General features: G+C 55.8%; 1 protein-coding gene across 1 annotated transcript in view; it reads right to left on the minus strand.

The window, feature by feature from the left end:
- LOC130025501 (guanylate cyclase D-like) overlaps positions 1–25,957 on the minus strand; it is a 43,158-nt gene that overhangs the window by 7,392 nt on the left and 9,809 nt on the right. Inside the window, exons 4-16 of the mRNA XM_056116432.1 lie at positions 22,830–22,914; positions 21,631–21,727; positions 21,306–21,434; positions 20,371–20,451; positions 19,039–19,215; positions 18,693–18,849; positions 18,282–18,431; positions 13,572–13,720; positions 9,452–9,615; positions 8,847–9,039; positions 3,321–3,495; positions 1,893–1,991; positions 542–636 (exon numbers count right to left, since the gene is read on the minus strand). Coding sequence (XP_055972407.1) covers positions 542–636; positions 1,893–1,991; positions 3,321–3,495; positions 8,847–9,039; positions 9,452–9,615; positions 13,572–13,720; positions 18,282–18,431; positions 18,693–18,849; positions 19,039–19,215; positions 20,371–20,451; positions 21,306–21,434; positions 21,631–21,727; positions 22,830–22,914 — 1,751 coding nt within the window. The remainder of the gene's footprint in view (positions 1–541; positions 637–1,892; positions 1,992–3,320; positions 3,496–8,846; positions 9,040–9,451; positions 9,616–13,571; positions 13,721–18,281; positions 18,432–18,692; positions 18,850–19,038; positions 19,216–20,370; positions 20,452–21,305; positions 21,435–21,630; positions 21,728–22,829; positions 22,915–25,957) is intronic.

Genomic DNA, 25,957 nt, shown 5'->3' on the forward strand with positions numbered 1-25,957 from the left:
CGGGACGTATTCGATATGCCAAACACAGTAACAACAAAGTCTCCAATGGAGACGTTACTGGGCCCGCTCGAGCAAATCGATGAACAACGGGAGGGCCTTTACCTTTTACCTTTAACTGTAAGATGGGCCCCTGGAGGTGGTTCAGGTGAATCTAACATGTGGGGAGTCCTGAGCTGGATGCCCGGCACCCCCAAGTCCAGGCTGCACTGCCTGGCACAGCTGGGCCAAGCACGGCTGGGAGTGGCCCCGTGGCCCTATAGAAAGCAGAGACACTGACCCTCCCTTCCTCATCTGTCCCAGCACGCTGCACTCTGTCTGCTGCCCAGGCAGATTGTGGACAGAGAAATGACTGCCCAGGGCATTCTCACACAGCAGGAGGAGGAGGAAGCCTCCAGGAAGAAAATATTCCATGGGATTGGGAGATAAGTCTCTAACCGCAGGCGGACACTCCCGTCAGCCACTTAGGAAAGACTCTCCCACTCCTCGTGGAAATGGGCATTTGGGAAATTCCCCACCAATCCCAGGAAAGCAAATCTCCCACCTTCAGCTCTGTCTGGCCTCTGATGTCGATTTTGTAGCCTTCATCAAGGCTGAGCAGCGTCTGGACAGTGCTGTGGCTGATGTGGATTCTGTAGGCTGAGAGGCAGGACCCAGTCACCACCTGTGGTGGCGTCCCTGGGGGCAGAGCGCCTCTCCCCCACCCCCCGCTCTGGACAGAAACACCCACAATTCTGATTCCTTTGGTGGCTTCTTCTCCCAGCCCATGGCCCTCTATCAGGGAGGGGGTCACTAACACGGAGGCCTCGAGGAAAGCAAATGAATTACTTCATGGTCAGAAACTCAAGGGGGCTGGAGTGATAGCACAACAGGTAGGGCACTTGCCTTGCACGCAGTCAACCTGGGTTTGATTCCCAGTATCCCAAATGGTCCCCCGAGCACCACCAGGATTAATTCCTGAGTGCATGAGCCAGGAGTAACCTCTGTGCAATGCCGTTTGTGACCCATAAAAGAAAAAAAAACTCAAGAAACCCTCAAAATTTCTACCTGCAGGGGGGTTGCTGGCAGTTAAGGAAGGACAGAGAAGCATTTTTTTTTAATTTCTTGTTCTTTATTTCCTTTTTGGGTGAGCCCAGTGATGCTCAGGGCTCACTCCTGGCTCTGTGCTCACTGCTGGTGGGGCTCAGGGAACCCTACATGGAAGGCATTCACCCTACCCACTGTACTACCTTTGTGGCCCCCAGAGAAGTTTAATTTTTTTTATTGATTTTTATTTTTAAGAAGGGAGCACCCCTGCAGGGGCAGCTGGTGGGGGCTCGTGTGTGCTCAGGAGCAGAGCAAGTGGGACCATCACCGTGTTTTCAGCGGTTCTAACCATGTCATCAAAGGGATCCACAGGAGCCGGAGCGATGGTCCAGCCAGCAGGGCGTTTGCCATGCATGTGGCCGACCAGGGTTCAATCCCCATCTCCCATATGGTCCTCTGAGTACTGCCAGAAGTGATTTAGTGATTCCTGAGTGCAGAGCGAGGAGTAAGCCCTGAGCATCGCTGGGTGTGGCCCCAATCCAAAAAAAAATCCCTAAATAAAGGAATTAATAATGGTGCTACACGGGGAAGGAGCTCCCCACAGTACAGATGAGGAATCAAGGCCCAGGGAAAGCACGTTTAGCTCAGAGCTACAAAGCAAGGCAGCTGCCTTCAGGAGAAGAACCCTGACTCTCTCTTCACAACACCACAAAAAAGGCCAACCCCAGGGCAGGTGAAAAGTCCTGACAGCTGCTTCACCAGGATGCAGCCACTAGGGGGTGCTCCCGTTACTGGGCACCTAACAGCAGGTAGGGGTCACTGACAGAGTCCTGCCCGGCGCTCACTTGAGAGAAGTACGCGACACTTACGCAGCCCCGTGGACTCCATCCGGGATGCCGTGTTAACAGTGTCCCCAAAGAGGCAGTACCGAGGCATGGTGAGACCCACGACACCTGCCACACAGGGCCCTGAAACCCAAATGTGCCCGGTGAGTGCCAGTAGGGCCTGGAACCAGAAAGGTCCCTGTGGCAGTCTTGCCATCCCCACTCCTCAGCCCGACCTCCAGCTGGGAGGAGGGGATGAAGCTTTCTGTGCCATTCAGAATGGGGACTCCAGCCCAGCCCAGAGGACTTCCTGGAGGAAGTGGTATCTGAGCAGTGTCTAAGGAGGAACAATTGAATGGATGAGTGTGTGTGTGTGTGTGTGTGTGTGTGTGTGTGTGTGTGTGTGTGTGAGTAAAGCAGAGAACCACAGATCTGTGGGAAACCGCATGCAGCCTAGAGAGCGGGCCAGCAGGGAATGATGGGAGTTGCGGGTGGCAAGATTAGCAAGAGGCTGCAGGTTCTGAAGGACGCCAGTTCTGATCTCGTCTGATTGCAACACCAGCAGGAGGACAAAAAGGACTCAGAAAGGGCCCACCGGAGAGCACAGAGCTCACTCTGTGTGCAGGACCACAGAAGGTCGAGCATGGACTAAGATGCCTTTGCCGGCTGCCCCAACAAGCAAACACCGATCAACACACAAGACTGGAGGGTCTGAGCACCCCCACTCCCTGCTGTCACACCTTAGAATCCTAAAATAATATGAGAAAACACACGGAGCTTTTCTCTGGAGCGTTTTAGAAGCAAGAAATTCCAGAATTCTCTCCTTGAGGCCTGAGCCCCAGGGAAGGGAAGGGGGAAGGGTCAGAGTCCAACAGCCACCCGTGTCCACCACTACTCAAGCCCCTCATCTGAGTGCAGGCAGGTCCTGATGGCCCCCACCCCATCCCAAGCCCCTCACGAGTGCAGATCGCCCCATGAGCCCCCACCCTGCTCCTCAACACAGCTCAGGCCGTCTCATGTGCCCCCACTGCGCGCCCCTCACCTGAGTGCAGGCCGCCCCATGCACCCCCTCCCCCCACGGCCCTCACCTGAGTGCAGGCCAGCCCTGATGCAACCCTCCCCACCCCACCCCCGTGCCTCTCACCTGAGTGCAGGCCGGCCCTGATGCGCCCCCCACCACCCCGCACCTCTCACCTGAGTGCAGGCCGGCCCTGATGCGCCCCCCACCACCCCGCGCCTCTCACCTGAGTGCAGGCCGGCCCTGATGCGCCCCCCCACCACCTCGTGCCTCTCACCTGAGTGCAGGCCGGCCCTGATGCGCCCCCCACCACCCCGCGCCTCTCACCTGAGTGCAGGCCGCCCCATGCACCCCCTCCCCCCGACGGCCCTCACCTGAGTGCAGGCCAGCCCTGATGCATCCCCCCTCCTCCCGTGGCTCTCACCTGAGCGCAGGCCGCCCCACGCGCCCCTCACCTGAGTGCAGGCCAGCCCTGATGCGCACTGGCACATCGGGCGCGTGCCGCATGCGGAAGTCGCCCACGGAGCTGAGGATGTCCAGGGCCATGTTGGCGATCTCCGCCGCGTGCCGGCTGCCGTTGCGCCGAGGTAGCCCCGAGGCCACCATGTAGGCGTCCCCGATGGTCTCCACCTAGAAGTCACAGCCTCACCCTGCGGTGGGAGCTCACGTCCTCCCACCTTCCCCCAAGTCCCCACAGCGCAAGGCGTTGCCGGACCCCATGCCAGCCCTGGCAGGGGACTCCCAGGTCCACAGCGGTGAGCGGACTGGCCTATTTCTGCCCCTGTGCCTGATTTTTCTCGTGTTCTCTGAGCCAAAGAAGCCCATGGCCACAAGCAGGTGGACTTCCCCCAGGGAAATGCATGTGCACATGGACGTGCATATACACATATACATGCATGCCTGATGTGTGCTTATATGCATATATGTGCATAGACATATTTACATGCATGCCTGATGTATGTGCATATACATGTGTACCTGCATATACTCATGTTGGTGCATATATGCATGTGTGTGCTTATATGCATACAGGTGTATATACACATAGTTGTGCCTATATGTGCATACACTGATATGTATCGTACTTTCTAAGCCCTTTGGCCTCCCAAGGTGAACATGGGAGAATGTGGTTTTGGGGTGAGAATTACCCAGCTCTGCTATTTATCTTAGATGAACCACCTGTGTCAGGTCATTTCCTCCGAAGGGAAGGACGTATTAAAGTACTCACTTAACTCCAGAGGTTGGGAGCCTGCCTCATGAGCTGGGGGAGAAGACAGTTGGGATAGAGAAGGGACCACTAAGTCAATGATGGTTGGAGGGATTGCTCGGGAGGGAGATGTGCACTGAAAGGAGACTAAGAACCAAACATGATGGCCTCTCAGTATCTGTACTGCAAACCATAAAGCCCAAAAGGAGAGAGATGGAGAGAGAGAGCGAGAGAGAGAGAGAGAGAGAGAGAGAGAGAGAGAGAGAGAGAGAGAAGGGGCCTGCCACAGAGACAGGGTGTGGGAGGCAGGAGGGATATTAGGGACATTGGTGGTGGAGAATGTGCACTGGTGGAGGGATGGGTGTTTGATCATTGTATGATTGAAACTCAATCACGAAAGCTTTGTAACTGCATCTCATGGTGATTCGGTAAAAAAATAAATAAATAAATATTCACTTAAAAATTTTTTTTAAAGCAGGTCCATCCCAGAGGCTCCATAAGCAGAGAATTTGTCTTTAGCACTGGCACTGCCTCCTTGGCTAATGCTTTTGGAGGAAAGACTACCCAGGATGTCGGAATTGGAGGGGAGACTTTGGTGCCCCTACCACAGCCTCCCCAGTGGCTGGCCTGGTCTGCTCATATCCCTGTGACTGGGTCCCTCCTGGAGGTGGCCACTTCCCGACTGTCAACACTGATTTTGGAACACTGAGTTGAATCAGGTAGACACTACTTCTTGCCTGCTGAACACCCGCTGCAGACGGTTCCCAGCATCTCCTTAGGCCAGCCAAGGCGACGGCGCTGGTCCTCCCTGGCCCTCCTCAGTGTCCCCTGCAAGGGCTAAAGCACCCAGCTCTTTCCTGCCTTGCTGGACAGTGACAATGACGGTGATGCTCCTCCCAGCCAGAGGGGGCGCTGTAACTCTACAAGGCAGAACCATGTTCTGCAGTCCCGGCCCCCAACCTTCCCTCAGTGGGCTGTCCTCAACCCCAACGCCTGGGCCTGAGCTGTCCTAATCACCTTCCACTCAGATACGTTCTTGTTGTGTTTGGGTTTTTTTTTTGGTTTAGGAGTCACACCTGGCAAGTGCTTGGAGCTACTTCCGGTTTGTTGCCTTAGGCTTGCTTCAAGATCAACCCCCGGTTGGTGCATGTGCTCCAAGTATGTGCTCACCCCCCTGAGCTGCCTCTCCACCCTCCACCTTTGCTCCAGCAGAGACGTTCCTGGTTGGCAGGACCTCCTGACTTCATCCCCTAACTGGCATCCCCATGCATCCCTGCTTCACCCCACTCTGTCCACTCCACAGAGACCCTCCCGCCCCTGTCCACCGCCAAGTCTCGCAGGAAATGCCCCATGGTGTGCAGGAGAGAGATCTCCACGTCACACCCCAGAAGGGAAAGACAAACCAACCCTGTGCCCCTCTGTATTGCATGTCAGCCCCACAAGCAGGTGTGTGACCATCCTGCAGCCCTCCACGAGCATCAAAGCCGTGACTCGTGTTTTCAACGCGGAGACTGAGTCCTGACAAGCATGTGTGCAAGGGCAGAAGCCCCAGGAGCACCAGTGTCCAGAAGCACCGTGGCCGCCTGTGGGAGCACCGACCGCAGCCTGAACCGCAGTCCCTGGAGAGCGCCCACACCAGGGCTGGGCATCACTGACCCGGCATCAGCGCTAACAGGCACAGGGCTGGAGAGGTTCTTGCCTGCAGAGGCCCAGATATGGTCCCCCAGCACTGCCAGGAGTGACCCCTGAACAGAGCCAGGACTCACCCCAAGCACAGAGCCAGCACTAATGGCCTGTCTCACCCGCCTAAGGCCTGGTGGGTGGGGGTTAAATCTCTCCCCCAAAGACACATGGTTCCTGCATGTTCCAGCCATCAAAGTGCTCACTCAGCGTGGCCCAGGAGGGATCACAGAGCCCCAGAGCCCCAGGAAATGACGGCCTGGCTGTCTCCCAGGCCGCCCGGATTAAAGGGCAGTCGGTAACCAGATCCTGCTGGGCCGGAGGGGAAAGCTAGGCGGAGGGCGTGAGTGATGAGCGACGCGCTCACACATCCTGGCGCGCGGCCTCCGTCCCCCACATCTGGAGGGGTGAGTGGGCCTCGTTTCATTTCGCTCCGCCAGAAAGGCGCAGACCTCCTGGCCAGCGTTCAGAGCAGAGCAGAAGGCATGATTCAGAGCTGGGAGGAACACATGTGTGAGAAAAGATTAGCAGGGGAGGAAGAGCCAGGCCAGGGGTGACTCGTGAATATCAAAGCTGTGCGAGCCGCCAGATGAGATGAGGAATCTTTCTCGGGGGGCCCCCCGGGGGCCAGCACAGCACTGTACGCAGGATGGAAACTAAGTCGGCGTGAGGCACGGCGGCTCAGAACCGGACACAACCGGGCTGTGATGAGGAGGCAGGAAGGAAGCCGTGTCCAGCCACGGCTGAGGCTGGGGGCCAGCGGGTCGGAGCGGGGTCCTGGGGCCAAGTGGACAGAGCAGGGATGCGCCTGTATGTCCTGTCCTGGCTCTCCCCCTACTCGCTGTGCTACCTCAGCCCCAGAATTGCCTTCTTGGGACCCCTGAGGGTGCTTCAGGCAGTCCATGCGTACTGTCCACGGACCAGCCACGTGGTGGGCACTGCCGGGTTTGGAGGAGAGAGTGGTGGAGGTTGGACGCAAGAAGCGGGTGTGGCTGTGCGGTCTGGGAGTTAGTGGGGAGAGCAGTGGAGTGCCCGTCCATGCTGGAGATCACGTGCCAGTCACAGGAGGGAGACGGGCCAGGAGGAGAGAGTTCCAGAAGGAGGGAAGGGCTTGTGCAAAGGCCTGGGGGCCGATGCGGGCAATGTCTAGGGAGAGAGAGTTCATGCAGGCCCGGTGCATGGGAGGGGAGGAGGGGCACAGTAGGGAGGCAGGTGAGGCTGGTTGTGGGGGCCACTGTGCCCCTTTATAAGGAAAGCCACGTCACAGGGCCAGGGCATCCACCAGGGAGCCCTTGTGTCTGCAATGCCCAAGTTCATGCTTGTTTCCCACGTCCCTCCCCCCACGCCTTGCCAAGTCTCTTAATCATTTGTTTTTTGGTTGATAATTGGGGGGTCCTGGTCAGTGTTTGCCCCACAGAGATTGAGTAACTTCCGGCTTACAAGCCTTTGGACCAGTGTCTAGCACAGAAGAAGCCCTGGGCAGTGTTGGCCACAGCTGCTGTTGACTTGCTGTGCTGACGTTATTAGTGCCCAAGCCCTTGCTTCTGGAACTTTCTGTATGGGCTCTCTGTCTGGCCTTGGGGCGACCCTGCTTGCAGGGAGGGCCATGGCAGCAGATGGTAAAAGGATGACTGTGAGCAGCACCTGCACGCAGCTGTTCTGGGTAGAGGCCTCTTTTGGGGCACCTGGAGCAGGCTTAGGGGCAGGGGTCTGTGAGGGGTCCCGTGCAGGAGCAGACGGGATGGAGGAACAGAATTGTGCAGCACTGTGACCCACAGAGCTGATGGCACGGAGGCCAGGCGGGAGAAGCTGTTTGCCCTCAGATCCACAGACTTGGGCTTGGGGCAGGACGGGAGGCAGCCCATGGTCACGAGCTGCTCAGGGGCCAGTCACAGAAGGCTCCCACTGAGGATACTTCCACCTCCCAGTGCCCCTGACCTCTTGTGCCCACTTCATGTCTAGCCACCGTCAGTGTCCCACAATCATCCATCCGCTCCAGCCTCAAGCCTCATGCTTCTGCTGCCCAGGTGGAGCTGCACCAGCGCCTCCTCCAGGAAGCCCACCCTGCTCTTAACGTACCCATTCCTAGCTCAAGCGGCACCCATCAGCTTCTGCTCCCACTCCCACTGTGGGCTGGTATATCTTTAACCACAGCCTGGAGAGCTCCCCTGGAGCAGGGGCAGGGGCAGACGCAACTGTCCAGCACAGGGACTGTCCACACAGAGTCAGAGAACATAAGAAGACCAGAGTGATAGCACGGTGGGTAGGGCATTTGCCCCGCACTCAGCTGACCTGGGTTCCATCTCTGGCAGCCTATATGGTCCCTGAGCCTGCCAGGAGTGATCCCTGAGCCCGAAATCCCAAAATAAACAAATGAAAAGACGGACGTATAGAAGAGTGGGCCCTCTGGCCAACGAAGGTCAAAATGACCCACTCTCTGGCCCTCTCTATAATCACCGTAAGTTTTTCTCATCTAGAGGTATATAGAAATTTTACACCTAGTGGTGCTCAGAGCTTATTCCCAGCTGTGCCCTCCTGGTGCTGCTCAAGGCACCATAGGAGATGCTGGGGATTGAACCCAGTTCGACCACATGCAAGGCAAACGCTCTCCCCACTGTACTATGACTCCAGCCACCCAGAGGTGTGGTTTATTGTGGCATCTCTGGATTCTGGGTTGGCCTTGAATTTGCTTTGATAAATAGATCACAACAGAAATAGCAGCATGCTCCATCCTAGCTCAGACCTCAAGAGGCCTTGGTCCTTCTGCCTTCCCCCTGGGACCCTCGGCACCAGCCTGCTGTCAGGTGAGAGAGAACACTTGGGACAGAACCAAGTGGGTCCCACCAAGGCTGCAAAGCTCCAACAGGACCCAGGCAAGCTCAACAGGACCCAGAGCTTCCTGTTCCCCTCACGGCTGACCATCAGGAATGAATCCAGCTGAGTCCCGCAACCTCCCAGATGACCAATGCACCTGTGAGCAAGAGGAAGTAGTGACAACTTTACCCTCTTGGGCTGGGGGGCTAGCAGGAGAGTGACAGTGACCGGAAGTCGACGCGGACACAAACAGTAGTAAAGGAAGCAGAGGGTTCCTCACCTTGTACACATCGTGGCTGCCCAGAACAGCATCGAACAGCGTGTAGAGGTCGTTGAGCAAACCCACCACCTCGATGGGCTCACTCAGGGCTGAGATGGTGGTGAAGCCGACGATGTCACTGAAGTAGATGGTGACCTGGTCAAAGTACTCCGGCTCCACGGTCGCACCCATTTTCAGAGTTTCAGCCACAGAGCTGAAGGGATCGGAAGGGCCCCTTTACCACAGTGTGGACTGAGGGGTAGATTTGAGGGGTCCTAGATGAGCCTCAGGGGATCTGGCAGTGACCTCTCTGTCACTGTCTCTGTCTGTCTCTCTGTCTGTCTGTTTGTCTATCTCTCTCTGTCTGTCGGTCCCACTCTCTGGACAGACTTCCTCTGAGGTGATACAGGAACAACATGCCTGCTTCCTGCACACAAAGGACAGAGGGATCAGAAATGTAATAGCCATGTGCCTAGCACAGAGCCTGGCACACATAAGGACTCCGGGGAAATCTGTTGGAAGAATCGAGTGAACCAGATTTTCCAGTTCCTCCATATATCCCCTGGGCTCAGAGCCCCCACAGCTGCAGTCCCACCCCCACTCCTGAGGGGCTCAGAGGCACTCACGGAGGCAGCATCTGAGAGAGAAGCCTTTCGGTCTTCTGCCGCTCCAGCTCCAGCTCCTCTGTCCTCTCCTGGATCAGGTCCTCCAGGTTCTGGGAGTACTTCTCCAGCATCCGCAGCATTGAGTCAGCCACGCTGGTCTTCTTGCCCTGCGTGAGGCCTTTGAACTGAAGACAGAAGCCGAGAGTCAACTCACCCAGGCGGGAGTTGGGTTGCTATGATCACTCGAAAATAATGAGGGTGCATTCTACTCTAGAGTCACCTGCATCTCAGCTTGGGGTATGTAATTTAACTTCCTTACTTTACAGGACTCTCCCTTTCTCGACTCTGTATTTCCTAAATAAAACTAATTTGTTTCACTGGGGGGGGGGGAAACACCATATTTATATGTCTTTCATTTTCCTTTATAAGTTTCATGCTCCATCACAGACAGCCAATACTGTCCTGGTTCATTTGTCTAACTAAGAGATTTTGGGCTAAATGCAAAAGGAAATGGGGTGTGCCAATCATCTATCTTATAAGCTTTTATTTATTCAAGAAACAATTTTAAACATTTGAAATATAATTTAAAAAATAATATCAAGAACTCAGTTTGTTGGAGAGGTTGTACAAAGATTAAGGCACTTGCCTGGCATCTAGTCAACATGGGTTCGACTTCCAACATGGGATCTCTTGAGCCCTGCCAAAAGTGATCCCTGAGGAGAGCCAGGAATAAGCCCTGAGTACAGTAGACTGTGGCCCAACCTTCTCTTTACATATGCTCAAAAAAACTGAGTCCTCACACAGCTAATATTCCTTCAAGAAAAAATATAAAATGGATGCATAAATTGATGGATTATCATAGTGCATTAGAATTTAATAAACATGAGGGAAAGGGTCCTTGCTTAAGCAGTTGGATTCGTGGGTCGGGAAAGCAAGGATGGAGAGCAGAGCAGAGCACAGGTCATGGGGGGAAGAATGAGACAGGCAGGCGGGGAGATTTGCAGAGAAGGCTGTGCCCAGCACAACATTTTTGCCAACAACTATGAGACAGGCATTCTTTGCTCTTCTTAAAGACATAAGACACATAGGTAGGCCCACAGATGGATGAGTACATGAATGGGTAAATAGAGAGATAGGCAGACACTAGATGGGTAGGCTATGATGGATGGATGGATGAGAGGGTAATGGGACAGAGGGTAGGTAAGTTGAATGTAAAAACATTCTATGTATGTACAACATCTCCGTTTCTCTCCTTGTTCCAAAAATTTTTATAGTAAGAAAAAGAAAATAGTACCACAAAATGAAGGCATAAATATGCACAATCACCAGGTTCAAAGGCAAACGAACGTTTGAACAAACACACACTGTCAGTCCTGAGCAGAGACAAGGTTCTCTCTTGGGTCTCTAGAGGAGAACATTCATGGGTCATGAATCACATCTTCAGCAACTTCCAAGAAAGATCACAGCAACTTCCCAAAGGCCATTTGCCAGGTCCATCCCCCTGTGGTCGCCAGTTTCCCAACGGGCAAAGTAGAAGCAAATTTATGATGGTCAAAGTGAAGGATTCATTCCTCTAACCCAGCACCTGAGTGTGTGTGTGTGTGTGTGTGTGTGTGTGTGTGTATGAGAGAGAGATAGGGAAAGAAAGAGAAAGGGGGGCTGGAGCGATAATACTTGGGTAGGGTGTTTGCCTTGCACGCGGCAGATCCGGGTTAGATTCCCAGCATCCCATATGATCCCCCAAGCACTGCCAGGAGTGATTCCTGAGTGCAGATCCAGGAGTAATGCCTGAGCATCGCCGGGTGTGACCCAAAATTAAAAGAGAGAGGGAGAGAGAGAGAGAGAGAGAGAGAGAGAGAGAGAGAGAGAGAGAGAGAGAGAGACCACCTCACCTCCATGAGTACCACTTCCCAGCCAGATGTCTGTAAGAAGAGGGGAACTTTCACTTTGTGCTGTCCATTAAAGCAAGGACACACACACACACACACACACACACACACCCTTGAAGACCAACAGGGTGTATGTGTCATTGCTGAATTCTGAGCCTCCTTGGACAGGAAGTACCTGAGAAGGTCGCTCTGTAAGGACAACCCCAATTTTATAGTTGAAGAAACAAAGAAGCTGGGGAGTGACTTTTCAAGGGCCACATAATGCTGGATCTGCCCCCACTGAGTTAGTTTATCACTTGAAGTGGTTTTCTCATGATTTCAGTTTCTCAAATACACACTCACAGGATCTGCAAATAATTTTCTTCTTAATATTCTTTTTCTTGTTTAATTGCATTGGCTATTACTCTCTGGATGATGTCAAGCCAATATACACCCAAGTCTTTTGATTTCAAGGTCAGTGTCCTTTCTCTCATACCTTATTTACTCTCTTCTCAAAAAACTATTTTGTTGTTGTTTCTGGGCTACAGACAACAGTGTTCAGAGCTTACTCCTGGCTCTGTGCTCACTGATCATTCCTGGCGATGCTTGGGAGAATCCTATGTGTTTCTGGGAATGGACCCAATGTCAGCCATGTGCAAGGGAAGCAGCTTACCCACTGCTTATTGCTCTGGCCCTCAGAGACATTTCCTCTCAGAGACATTTCCTTTCTGAATTTTTTTCTTTTAGTTTTGGACCACACCCAGTGATGCTCCTGGCTCTGCACTTAAAAATCACTCCTGGCAGTGATCAGGAGACCCTATGGGTTGCAGGAGATCACACCCAGGTGGACCACTTGCAAGAGAAGCACCTTATCCACTGTACTATCTCTCTAGCACCCTACCTGCTGTACTATCTCTCCAGCCCCTAAACAATGTTTTTTTTTTTCAAACAAAACAAAACAAAAAAAACTTAGGGGACCAGGGATATGATAGCTCAGCAGTGGACCACCTGTCTTGAGGCCCTGATTCACTCCTTGGCACCACAAAAATAAAATGAAAAATTGCCTTTCTTACTTGATGGTCACCCCAATATGGCAGGTTATGCTCAGTGTTGTTCTAGGCAACATCAAAACCTGAGCAGAACCAAACAACTCAACCAAGCAACTCAGCCAAGGTGGACTAGCAGTGAAGACGTCCCTGAAGGCATTCTGACCCCTTCAGGTCCCCGCTGGGCCATGCAGTTTCCCCTTTCTCCAGATGTCTGTACCCTGTACCACCCTGGCCCTTTCCACCTGAGTGTAGGCCAGGCCTTCTCCTACACTCACCCCTTGCTGAGGGCAAGAACCTCCTGTTCTTTCGGACCGGGCAGTCTCTGGTTTGGGAAGGTTCCTGCTGGGACTGGAGCACAGGTAGCCGGTCAGAGCTCGCGGCCAAATGCTCTGACTCTGAAGAGTAGATCCCACCGAGGCTGGAGGGCAGGTGGGGGAAGGAGGGCAGGCCCTGTGGATGCCTCTGTCTTTTTGCCTCTGACTCTCTCTCCTTGACAACATCCCTCCCTGGCTGGGGAATGGAGGACGGGAAGGGGCAGCATCAAGGTGTCACCTCGGGCTTGGAGATGGGCCCCTGGGAGCCATTAGCCAGCCTAGTCAGGCCCGCAGCCCCCACTGAGGCCCTGCCCTACCCCACCTGACACAGTCTCCAAGGGCGCCTGGGGGCCCCCATAGCCCTCAGATCTACTCACTGATGCAGGGGATTAATGCTGCTGACCCAGCCACAACAGGCCTCTCGGCTCTGGCCCTGCACCAGCACTGCAGTCAGGCGCACACTGGATAAGGCCCGTGCTCTGCTGGGGCCAGAGAGACAGTCCAGTGGGGAAGGTGCTGGCCTTGCACACAGCTGACCCAGGTCACCTGAACCCTGCCAGGAGTGATCCCTGAACACAAAGCTATGAGCAATGCTGGGTGTAGTTCAAAACCAAAACAACAAACAGAAAAAAAAAAACAAAACAAACGCTAGCTGCACCTTCGGACCCTCAATTACCCAGGGTAAGTCCCCTCCCCTTGCTGCTGCACCCCTACACTTCTCCCCTGCAGAGCCATTATCACTTCCTGGCGTTTTCTCTGGGTTAACCCCAGGTTGCAATGAAGCAGAGGCAGCCCCAACTGAGTGCAGGGCTCCTCGGGCTTCTCGAAGATGTTGCTCAGGGCTGTGGGAGTCTGCTGCTGCCTCTCTGCTGAGAGGTCTGAGTCCCCAGCTCCTCCAGGGAGCACCGACCTGGGTGTAGACGTGGTCCAGGCTGGGCCTGTCGTCCGGAGCCTCTTCCCAGCACTGCTCCATCAGCTGGATACACTCGGGAGGCCCGTGGTCCGGGGGCACTGTCGGCCTGCACAGGGGCGGGGCAGAGGCCACCTTCCGGACGATTTCTGCAATAAGCCGGGACAGGAGGCTCGTGGGAGAGGACTAGCCTGGGGCCAGGGGACACAGGCAAGGGCGTGTGATCAGGCCTGGAGGATGCACCTCAGAGTCCTGCTTGCACCGCAGGTCGGCCTGTCCCCTGGACACAAGGGCCACTTCCGTGCTTTCTCCCAAAGGGTCTCCCACCACATGATGGCAGCCACCTCTCAGACATCGTGGACTCGGCTCTGACCGCCTGTGCCTCAGTCTCCCTCTCTGAAATGAGCCTTCTGGGGAAGGAATCTGAGGTGAGAGGGGTCACCACAACTGGCACCTAGTAGGATCTTGGTCAACCCCAACTCCCACAGGGGCACCAGAGAGATACTACAGTAGGTAGTCTTGCCTAGCACACAGGCCATCTGGGTTCGATCCTTGGCACCCCATATGGTCTCCTGAGCCTGCCAGTAGTAATTCTTCAGTGTAGAGTCAGGAGTAACCTCTGAGCATCACCGGGTGTGGCCCAATCCCATCCCCTCCCCCTCCAAAAAAAACAAACCCAGTTCAACTGCTATTCCCCCAACCCTGCCGCAATGTCCACTAATGTCCACCTTCAGGTGGCTGGTGGGGGTGTCATTCTCCCAGCCCTGCCTCCAGAGACCTTTGGGAGCCAATTTACTACAAGTGTGAATGAAACTGGTTGACGCCTTCCTTATTATTCTCATTAATATTTTCCCAACACAGCCTAGACCTTCCTGTCCCCAAGCTCCATGCTAAAGATCACAGGTGTGGGCAGTGTTATCCTCCTGGCTCTCCTCTGTGCCAGAGCTCTGTGCCTCAGATTCTCACCTGACAACTGATGGAACCAGCCCTGTCTCGGGAAGCACAGTCCTCGGCTAGGCTAAGGGTTTGTTGGCTCCCAAGGGGCCTTCCCGAGCACCCAGTCAGGTGGCACAAACAAGTTTCAGCATCCCAACCTGAAAAGGGGCAGAACGGCCCTGGGCAGTGCAGAGCCCAGAGTGGAGACTGGATTGCCCATTTGGGAGGGGCTCAAGGACAAGTGTTTACACACGAAAAATACTTCTGGGGTCCTGTCAGGGGCTGGCCACTGGCTTGTGGTGGTGATAGTTCTGTGCTATGGGCAGTGTGGAAGCTTTATGCTATGCACAGAAGCAAACAGTGTCACATGCCAATCATCACTGGGACAGGGGTAGGCATTTGGCATACATGCAAGTGATCTGGTCAAATATGGTCCCCTGAGCGCCACCAGGAGTGATCCCTGAGCACAGGGCCAGGAGGAAGCCCTGAGTGCAGCCAGGTATGGACCAAATAGCAAAAACATAAAAATAAAAGCGGCTGTTTCTGTCTGATCCCACCTCTTTCCTCTTCACGTTCTCCTTAGATACAGGAATACAGGAATTCAGCACTCAGGAATTGCTCCATAATGAATAGCCAAGAAGGCTCAGTAAGAATTCCAGGACAGGGCCTGGAGTGATAACTCAATGAGTAGGGCACTTGCTTTGCATGTAACAAACCCAGGTTCGATCCCTGGCACCCCATATGGTCCCCTGAACCCACCAGGAGTGATCCCTGAGCACTGTCAAATGTAGCGCCAAAAAAAGAAAAGAAAAGAAAGCAAAAACTAGGGCTTTCTAATCTCAAGCTCCTGCTTTAAAAAAAAAATTAAAAAATGGCTCCAGTTTTCTTTTTTAAAGTCGAAGACACAATTATAGATCACAGACAGCAGCTATTCACCTGCTCTGAGGGGCCCCCACACCCTGCAGAGGTAAGGAGGGAGGAGGTGGGAGTGGGGAGAAAGTTCTTTCTGAATTCCCATCTGTCTCTCTGTCTCTTTGTCTCTCTGTCTCTCTATATCTCTGTCTGTCTGTCTTTCTACCATTATCCTTGCCCCACTTCGTGGATGGGGAACCTGAGGCTGCTGGGGAGACCCCCAGAGGACTGGTTCACAGAAGCAGCCTCCAACTGGGTCTTCTCTGCATCTGCAGCTTCCTCTGGTCCAGGCACCAGACGCGAGCCCCCTGCGGGCTCTGGAGCCCGCATGTGTGCAATGCAGATGGAATCGATAAAACATCACACATGGTTGTGACTCTTGGGTAAAAGCGTTTCCACGGGGCTCGGATGAGTAAAATACAAATCCATTTTATAAAGTGTTGCTGATTTTAGAGCAGATACCCCCCAGGCCACTTCCTGGCCCCGGATATGGGAATCAGACAGATGGGCATGCCCCTCGCTCCGGGCATAGCCCGGGCTGCAGATGGGGCCTCTGTGAAAGCGAATGCCCTCTGCTCCTGCCCCAGCCGGTCCGGCTGTCCCACTCCGGAAGGCTCTGGGGAGGTGTGCCATGGGTCCCCCGGGGAGTCTGGGACAAGGACATTGTGTTTGGAGCAGGAGACTTTTGCTGTTATTTGGGGGAGGCACACCCATCAGTGCTCAGAGCTTACTCCTCAGTGTTCACTCCATGATGAGTAGCCGAAAAGATCAATAAGAAAACCAGGATGGGGCTGGAGTGATAGCACAGCGGGGAGGGCGTTTGCCTTGCACATGGCCGACCTGGGTTCGATTCCCAGCATCCCATATGGTCCCCTGAGCACCACCAGGAGTAATTCCTGAGTGCAGAGCCAGGTAACCTCTGTGCATCGCTGGGTGTGACCCAAAGAGCCAGAAAGAAAGAAAGAAAGAAAGAAAGAAAGAAAGAAAGAAAGAAAGAAAGCAAGCAAGCAAGCAAGCAAGCAAGCAAGCAAGAAAGAAAGAAAGAAAGAAAGAAAGAAAGAAAGAAAGAAAACCAGGAATCGGGGGGGGGGCGGGTGTCTGGAGCAAAACCAGCGAGGAGGGTACAGGCAGGCAGCCGCCAGGTTTGATCCCCAGCATCCCAGATAGTCCCCTGATCCTCAGGAGTTACTAACTCCTGCTTCAGCACCTCTGGCGGTCCTTGGGGAACCATCTGGGGTGCTGGAGATGGAACCCAGGTGGGCCACGTGCCAGGAAAGTGCCCTACCCGCTGTACTATCGCTTTTGCCCAAATCCCAGAGCTCTGCACGGTTCCCCGCTGAGCCCCACTGTGGTCGCCTCGGGAACAGCAGCCACAGGAGGGGCCAGTGCTACAGCACCACATGGAGAAAGAGCTTTGGGGACAGCAAAGCCCCCCGGCGTCCTAATAGACGGGCCTCTGTGCCCTCGTGGAGGGCTGTTTCCTGAGCTCCCACTGCTCTGGGCTGCGAGCAGTATGGTCCCCATTTAACAGAGGAAGAAGCTGAAAGAGGGTCTGCAAAGCTATGCTTGACACAAGCCCCCGAGACCAGGGAAAGCACCCTTGGTCTCCCGGGGTTGGGGGAGAGGGGGCCTGGGCAGACAGCACAATCTGAGGGGACCCTGGGTGCCAGGCCCCGTCCTGATTTGGGGGAGAAGGCCCCATCAGCGGCCCTTCCTTGTCAGAGGCAGATGGGGCAGGGGAATGTTACACAAAGGGCCTGACAGAGCCCCTCTTCCTGCTCCCCAGTCCATAAATCCAGGGCCTGGAATGTGCATAACTCCCGAGCCGCGCTTTGTGGAGAGAGGAAGCAGGGCTAAGCTCCCCCTGCCTCCGGTCACTGGTCCAGATTACGGGTCAAGGGAGGGAGACGGGGACAGCTGAGCCCCCAGGGCAGACTCTGCTATGGCCTGCGAGGAGGAGGGGGGTCTGTGGGGGCAGACCCAGGGGCAGCAGAGAGGCTTTGGGGGGGGGACCCTGCTGAGAGCTGTGTTGGCTTCAGGCAGTCCCTAGGGGGGACGTCTCTTGGTCAGCCTGAAGCTGAGTCAAGAAAGAGAATATCCCAGATCAGGCGGCAGGAGAGGCTGAGATGAGTCTCCTGCAGGGCCGGTGGCAAGACACGGAGGCCCGAAAGGACCCCTGATGGGCACGAACCCAGCACCTGCATGCCGCACGGATAGACATCAGAGGGCAGTTTTACTGGGTCCCAGTGTGTTTGCTACGGGATCACACACTGACAATGCTGGCAGGAGAGAGGTTCTCCCAGCTCTGTACTCGGGGGTCTGCAGCATTGATCAGGGGTCCCCTATGCTGGGGAGCAGCAGACAGCACACAGGTGCACCTGCCCTTGCCGTTTGCTTTTGTTTTTTTTTGGTTTGGGGGCCACACCCAGTGGTGTTTGGGGGTTCCTCCTGCCCTGCACTCAGGGATCACTGCTGGCGGGCTTAGGGGGCCATCTGGGAGGCAGGGGATCGAACCCGGGTCAGCCATGCGCAGGCAAGTACCCTGCATCTCCAGAGCCTGTTCCGACTATAAAGACAAGACGTAAGGGCTGTGCCTGAGGTCATATAAGAAGCAGCAGATGAGTCTGCAGATGCACTGGGTCTGCGGACACAGCCTGAACTGGGCACAGCCCCCAGACTCATGTGGCCACTTGGTGGGGGCTCACGCTGGGCAGTTCCCACTCTGGCCAACTAGCCGGGTCCTCCTGGGTAAGGCCAAAGAAACCCAGTTCTCCTGGTTAGGCCAGCGTGAGTCTCAGGAGCTGTTTCGGGCCTGGAGCTCCCCGGGGCCCCAGAGCCGGTGGCAGGCTGGGAGTGGGGTACCTTCCGCGGAGAGCCCCGAGGAGCTGTAAGGGGCGCTGCGTGTCAGCACTTCCTGCAGAATGATGCCGAGGCTGAAGACATCTCCTTTGAGGGTGCCCTGCCCAGGCACCCCAGTTTCCCGCAGCAGCTCTGGGGCCGTCCATAGCAGCTCTGCAAGCACAAGGCAAGGTTACACGCAGCCCGACCAGGAGCATCACGGAATGGGGGGGCAGGTCACAGTGCTCTGCAGAGCATGGCCAGGAGAGGTGCTCCTGGGCCCCCCATTCCCAGCCCAGTATAAGAAAACACCATGGGCCGAGGCTCACACAAGTCGTGCCCGTCTACGGGAGCTCCCCACCAGCACTCCACTCCAACAGGGCCTCCGAGTCCCTTCCGTCTCACAGTCCCAGCTCTGGTCCCTCCAGAGCTGACCTTCCGGGGCCAAGCAGGCGCGGGGAGCACGTTGAGCCTCCAGGAGCCCCCCATAGCCGTAGTCAGTGACCTTCAGGACAAAGCGCCCGTCCACCACACAGTTTCTGGACTTGAGGCGGCCGTGAGGGAAGTGGCGATGGTGCAGATAACGCAGGCCCTGGAGGAGAGAGCGGGTCCCTGAGCCGTGAGGCAGGAAGGCCTGCTGTCTCCCAGACTCCCTGTCTGCATTCAGATTTTCTTGAATGAGGGGGCTGAACCTAGGGGCTCAGAGCCTTTTATGTCCTGGTGACACCCCCTCCCCCTGATGACACACACACACCAGCTCCAGGCCAGCGAGGTTTCTCACTCGAATCAGATCCAGCAGCAGGGAGGCCTTGAAGGTCCAGTCCAGCCGTAGGGCCTCGTTCCGCAGCAGCTCGTCCAGGCTGCCCCGCACACAGTACTCTAGCACCAGAGCACTGAGTCCAGGGGCCATGAAGAAGCCCAGGCAGGCAGTGACATTCTCATGCCTCAGCTCTCGCATCTGCTGGGAAAAAAAAATCCCTAGCAGCTCCCCTAAGTCTCTTGAAGGCAGAATCTGGTACAGACTAGCCCAGACCTTCGTATTCAGCACAGCGCTGAGTACAGAGACACTGAGAGATGGATGGATGGACGGATGGATGGATGGATGGACGGACGGACGGACGGACGGATGGATGGATGGATGGATGGATGGATGGACGGACGGACGGACGGATGGATGGATGGATGGATGGTGGATGGATATAGGGAATGAGTGGATGGATGGATGATGTATAGGTGGATGGGGATGAATGGATGGATGGTGGGTGGTTGGAGAGTAGATGGATGCGTGGAAGATGGATGGGCATATGGGTGGTTGAGTAGGTGGGTGGGTGGATGATACGGAATGAGTGGATGGATGGATGGTGTGTGTGTAAATGGAAGGGTGGGTGGGTAGGTAGATGAATGGATAGAGGATAGGTGGATGAATGGATAGAGGATAAATGGGTGGATGCATGATGTGTGGATGGATAGATGGATGGATGGATGGGTGAATGAAATTCACTTACCACAGGCACACTGCTGGCTAAGGTCTAGGTTATTTCACATACTCTATGCATTCCTAACCTCCTGGATCTCTCTGATTCCATTTTTTTTGAGGGGAGCTTTGTTTCATAACCCTAGTGGTACTCAGTGTTCACTCCTAGCTCTGTGCTCAGGAATCACCCCTGGAAGTGCTTGAGGAACTGTATGTGGTTCCAGGAATCGAACAGCTGCATGCAAGATAAGCCCTTTACCTTATTGCTGTCTCTTCACGCTCTCTGCCTCCCCTACACCCCTGCTCTATTTTGAGGAAAGCTAGGTATTTGTGGAGGCAGGATTTTATCTGGGGCTCTCCTTGACTCTGTTTCCAACACACCATGCCTCTCAAGATAGTGACAATTCTTTGGGGTTCATTGATGGCCAGCAACTGAAGTTCCCCAGGGAGGAAAGTCTCTATCTCTGTTCCTCTGTCTCTCTATCTCTCTCTATCTCTGTGTATGTGTCTCTGTCTCTGTCTCTCACACATACCCTCCCACCACCAAACAACCTGCTCTGGCTCATAGGTGGGGTTTGGCAGCCCCCAACTGCTCCCCATCTCCCCACCACCACCACCACCACCACACACTCAGCCTACCTTTCTCAGGAGGCCCAGGCAGCTGGGACGCAGCTCGGGGACTGTGCCCATGTCAAACTTCTTCAGCCACACCCACTCGCCCTGTTGAAGGAAGAGCAAGTGTCATGGCTGCTCCCATTGTGAGTGTCCAGCGCAGTCTCCACCTTAGAGATGTCCTCTCTCAGAGCCGGCCAGGCCACGAAGTGCCATCAAGTGAGACCCAGTTGGGCCCGCTCCCAGTCCTCACTCCCTCTCCCTCTCTGTGACCACAGAGCCAGGCCATGAGGGCTGACAAGCTGTTGGTCAGTGGCAACCCAGCACCCCACGGTCTGTGAAGTGAGAGGAGAGCAGCAGAGTCAGGAAAGACATACATGACTCTGGAGCCAGCCTCTGTCCGTGTCATGGACTATACCCCCTGCTGGCCTTCCCCGTGACCTGTGAGCTAACCCGGTTCTGTAAGAATCAGCGCTCGCCTTCAACAAGGGGGAACAACTGGGGAGATGGCAGAAAAGAAGCCAGAAGCAAGCACTTGGCCCAGAGCGTCAGCCGTGAGGGTCACTCGAACCTCGCAGGCCTTCTTCCTGCCCCATCTCCACTGGCCGCCCATCTCAGCCTAGAGGCTCTGCTGGGCTGGGCTGCCCTCACGTAGGATCTCTGCCAAAGCTAGCAGTAGGGTGGCCCAGGCTGGACCCCCTCCTGAGAGAGGGTCAGGAGGTGGCTATAGACCAAGGCCTGACCCTGAGCCTTGCAGGCTGGGAGCGGAATGTCCACTTCCTTCATCCGACCCTACCGCCTGCTTGCTGAGTGCCCCCGGGAAGTCACTGCCCTTCTTTGGGCCTCAGTTTCCTGTTCTGTAACAGAAGGAGGCATACAGAGGCCCCAGAGGATGTGGCTGGGCTTTTAAGATTGTCCCACAAAGACCCCCAGCCTGGGCATGGGGGTGGCAGAAGGCTCACCTGGTATAAGCCCACATTGGACGGCTCCTGGGGGGCTGGCAGGCTCCTTGCGGACCCGTGGGCTGCTGATCTCAGGCTCCCGCCATCTGCCACGCTCCTTGACTCGCTAGCATTGTCCATGTGCAGTCTCTGGAAGGGCATGGGAGAATGTCTGGAGCCACGCCCCTTAAGCCCCGCCCCGCCCCTAAACCACGCCCCCGGTCATGCCCATCGCTCCAGGCCACGCCCCACTGCGCCTGCCAAAGCCCCGCCCCCACATGATCTCATCACTCCTGTCACACCCCATCAGGTCCGCCCTGTCCCCCAAGCCCCCACACAGGCTCACCCGTCTGCTAGGGGGCCGATGGACAAAGGTGAGCTCCTCTGTGTTCAGCACGATCCTGTGCGGGCCCCATACCATCCTCAATTGGTGGATGCCGAGCCTGAAGCCAAGATAAATCTGGGAACACAGGATCCCAACTGGCAGCTCCCCCAACCTGCACTGACCCAGAATCTTCCCCCCACCCCCCAGTCTCTTCCTATCCTCTCTTGTCTGCCCACCTGTCTCGCCCAGGCTGAGAGCACTCCTGGTTGAGCCCCTCCCCAACCCCTGGGTCCCCACTCAGGACCCCTGACCTGTTAGACCTACTCCAGAGCTCCCAGGACTCCCGGAGGCCCCTGGGGGCTGAGCTGAGGTAGGAGTACAGAGAAAGGGAGAAGGTCCTCCCAGGGGACAGAGGGGACTTCCGACCTGGGAAGATTTGTTTTCCACTGCAAAAGGGCCAGGCTGTGGACATAGGACAGGGTGAGGGTGCAACCTTGCAAGTGCGCCATCCAGGGTCCATTCCTGGCCATGACAGCACACCAGGTGTGGGCAACGAGGCCCGAGTTCTGAGGGGAGGTCCTAGTGGCTGCCCCTGGCACCAAGGGTCTAAAGCAGTGCCCCATCCTCAGGCCCTGGCACTGGACTGTCTGCCTGGTTGGCTGATGTTTCTGGGTCCCTGGGTCCCCTGTACCAACTGAGAGGCCACAAAAACCAACAGCAACCCCAACGCTGAAGAGTCCAGGCCTGGGGGAGTACTCGGAGGTTCCAAGTGCCTGGTCCTGTGAGCAGAAGGTCTTGAGTCCGACCCCCAGTTGCCGCCCACACACACCAAGCACAGATCTAGCAATTCTGCTATGGGGACTCGACGGAATGTGGAGCACCCAACCAGGTGTGTGTGCAGCCAGGTCATGTGCAGTGAGCACCCATCGAGGGGAGCGGAGCCCGGGCGGGTACGGGCCATCAGCGGAGCTTAAAAACTGTACCCCCCACCAGCATCACAACCATAGGGCAGAGGGCAGAGCAGGAGGTGTGGGGACACTGGGCGGAGGGGGGCAGCAGCCCAGCCCTCACACACAGAGGCACTGTCCTGTCTGAAAGCGGGGCTTGCCCCAAGCTCGGTTCACTGGGGCACAGAGGAAAGCAAGGCAGGCAGGGGGTCCTGTAGCTCTGCATCTGAGAGAAGCCCCCTGTGTGGGGAGCAGAGTCCATTCGAGTCTCACCTGATGAGGCAGCTGAGGGCACCCCCGGCCAGCATCAGGACGAAGGCCAGGGCCAGAGCCAAGATGCTGCTCAGCGGCTGCGTGCCTGCAGGAATGGGGAGACGTAAGTGCACGGAGGAACAGGGGGCACCCCGTCACCCAGCCCGACCCCACCTCACCCTGGGAAATGGGCACGCAGGACCTGCCCGCTGCAGGCTGAGGGCCTTGCCACACGCCTCGTCACGCATAAAGACTGGCTCCCTGTTTGGCTGCCTGGAGTCTCACCTTGGGCTCTTGGGCCTCCAGGACCCTGTGGGTCCTGCTCAGGCCCCTCCTGTTAGACTGAGAACACAGCTGGGCACGGTGCCAGGCTATGAACGTAGGCCTCTCTGCCTGCTGGTACCCCTCTCCTTGCATACCCCGCATGATGGGCCACTCACTACTTGTTCCGGCAGTTTCATTGTCATTCATTTGTTAGAGGGCCCCGCTTACACTGGGCGGAAACCCCTCAGCTCAGTTCAAGGGGAGAAGGGCAACCTGCTAGGGCAGCCGTGTTTGAGTGACGTCCAGATGATACAACCTAGGGGCGGATTGGATGAGACATGCGTGAAGGGACCACTATTGCACCCAGCATCTATTCTAGGGACTGATTCTGTGTTTCAGTCCGGTTCCTCCTCACCGAGGCCTGGAGGTGGGCACGGTCAGTATCAGGGCTGTGTAGAAGAGGAAGCTAAAAGCTATGTGTGGCTGGAACAATAGTGCAGTGGGGGAGGTGTTTGCCTTGCATGTGGCTGACCCAGGTTCGGATCCTCCGCATCCCATTATGGTCCCTCAAAGCCTGCCAGGAGTGATCCCTGGGCCAAGAGTAAGCCCTGAGCACCACTGGGTGTGGTCCCCAAACAAACAAAAAGTAAACCAAAAAAAAAAAGATACATGGGGCTGGAGAGATAGCACAGCGGGTAGGGCGTTTGCCTTGCACATGGCCGACCCGGATTCGAGTCCCAGCATCCCATATGGTCCTCTGAGCACCGCCAGGAGTAACTCCTGAGTGCAGAACCGGGAGTAACCCCTGTGCATCGCCAGGTGCGACCCAAAAAGCAAAAAAAAAACAACAAAAAAAAATGTGTCTGCACATGTCAGCCTGTGACAAGCCTGGTGGGGTTGCAGCATTCTCTGGACACTCGCTGCTTCTCCAGCAGGACCCCTGAAAGGAAGCTCTGAGCAGAGGATGGGGGTAGGTGAGGGGACAAACCCTTTAAGTGTGGGAGTGTGGGGCTGGCAGAGGGAGCACTTCAGGCCAGGGGCACAGCCAGCACCAAGGCTGAACAGGAGTGGGTGGGGTGGGGGAGGGAGGGCTGAGAAGTTCTGAGGGAGGCCACGCCCAGAACGGGCAGCTCCTGGCTCAATTGGGATGCTGGGCCACCTCTGCAGGCTCTGAGCGGGGGTCGCACTAGGTCTGACTGATCTGGAAGACCCTCCATTCTGCCAGAGGGCTGCAGGGCCACTGAGGCAAGGGGAGGCAGGTTGGAGCCAAGGAGGGTGTCCTGGGAGGCAGCAGGCACCTCAGCCTCAGGAGAATGGGTTGCAGTTTCCGGCCATGGGCCGTGTTTGGCAGCATGGGGATCCTCTCTGCACACCCCCACATCCGGGATGCTCAGAGCCAAGCGTCTGTGAGATATGAAAGGAGAAGGTTGGCTGGATGTGAGTGTAGGTGACAGCAGGCTGGAGAGGCCGGGTGGGACGTCGGGGGGTGAAATCCCCGAGAAGGGACCCGATGCCAAGGGAGCAAGAGCCAAGGGGCAGGAATGTTCGCAGCACCGAGCCATAGAAGGACGTGGTGGATGGGTCAGAGGGGCCGAGCAGGGTGAAGGCGACCAAGGGCACGGCAGAGGGATCCCTGGAGGGAAGCCTGCATGGGAGAAGTGGCCCTCGCCCAGGTTACAGGCCAGAGGGCAGATCTGCAGCCTCGGCTGGCATCAGCCAAGCGGGCCTTGTGGCCCGTGGTGAGGAGTGTGCCGGGACATCCCGTGCCAGAGACTGGCTGCCCTCTGGATCCCGTGAGACAGCAGGTCTGGAAGCTTCCCCAGCTCCCGGCCCTCCTCGGGGTCCCCACCTGGGGCCTGTCTTACAGCATCTGCCCTGACCCTGCTGTCCACCATGCAGTGAGTGCCAGAATCCACTCCAGAGGCAGCCCTGGAGGGTAAGCGCCTGCCTGACTAAGTGGCAGGGCCAGTGAGGGAGCTAAGAGCCTGGTCGTGACGGGAAATATTCTAGCTTGCACATCTGAGCGTGGTTTCCAGGCTTTCCGGGCACTTCACAACTGTGATCTAGTCTTCTCCAAGGAGTGTCACACTTCTTACTTGTCCCTGTTCCTGTTACCATGTAAGACTTACCGTGGGGAGAGGCTTAGTGAAGGATGAATGGTGGATGGATGGATGGGTGGGTGGATAGATGGATGAATGGATGGATGGACGGACGGACAGATGGATGGATGGACAGATGGATGGATGGACAGACGGATGGATGGATGGATGGATGGACGGACGGATGGACGGACGGACGGACGGACGGATGGATGGGAAGGTGGATAGATAGGCAGATGGATGGTTGATGGATGGACACATGGATAGATGGAGGGATAGATGGGTGGATGGGAAGATGGATGGATGGAGGGATGGATGGGTGGATAGATGGATAGATGGACAGATGGATGGATGGATGGATGGATGGATGGATGGATGGGAAGGTGGATGGATAGGTATATGAATGGTTGATGGAGGAACAGATGGATAGGTGGAGGGATAGATGGATGGATGGGAAGATGGATGGGTGGAGGGATGGATAGGTGGATGGAAGGACAGATGGATGGTTGAGGAGATGGATAAATGGGCAGATGGATGGATGAAGAATGAACAGGTGGGTGGATAGATAGATGATGAATGAGTGGATGATAGATTGATGAAGGGGTAGATGGATGGATGAATGGATGGATGGATGGATGGATGGGTGGGAAGATGGATGAATGAATGGGCAGGTGGATGGGTGGTTGGGTGGGTGGATAGATGAATGAATGGATGGATAGGCAGATGAATGGATGGATGGACAGACATATGGATGGATGGATGGATGGATGGATGGACAGATGGATG

This window comes from Sorex fumeus, unplaced genomic scaffold (assembly GCF_029834395.1).
Source record: "Sorex fumeus unplaced genomic scaffold, SorFum_2.1 ptg000030l, whole genome shotgun sequence".
Lineage (NCBI taxonomy): Eukaryota > Metazoa > Chordata > Mammalia > Eulipotyphla > Soricidae > Sorex > Sorex fumeus.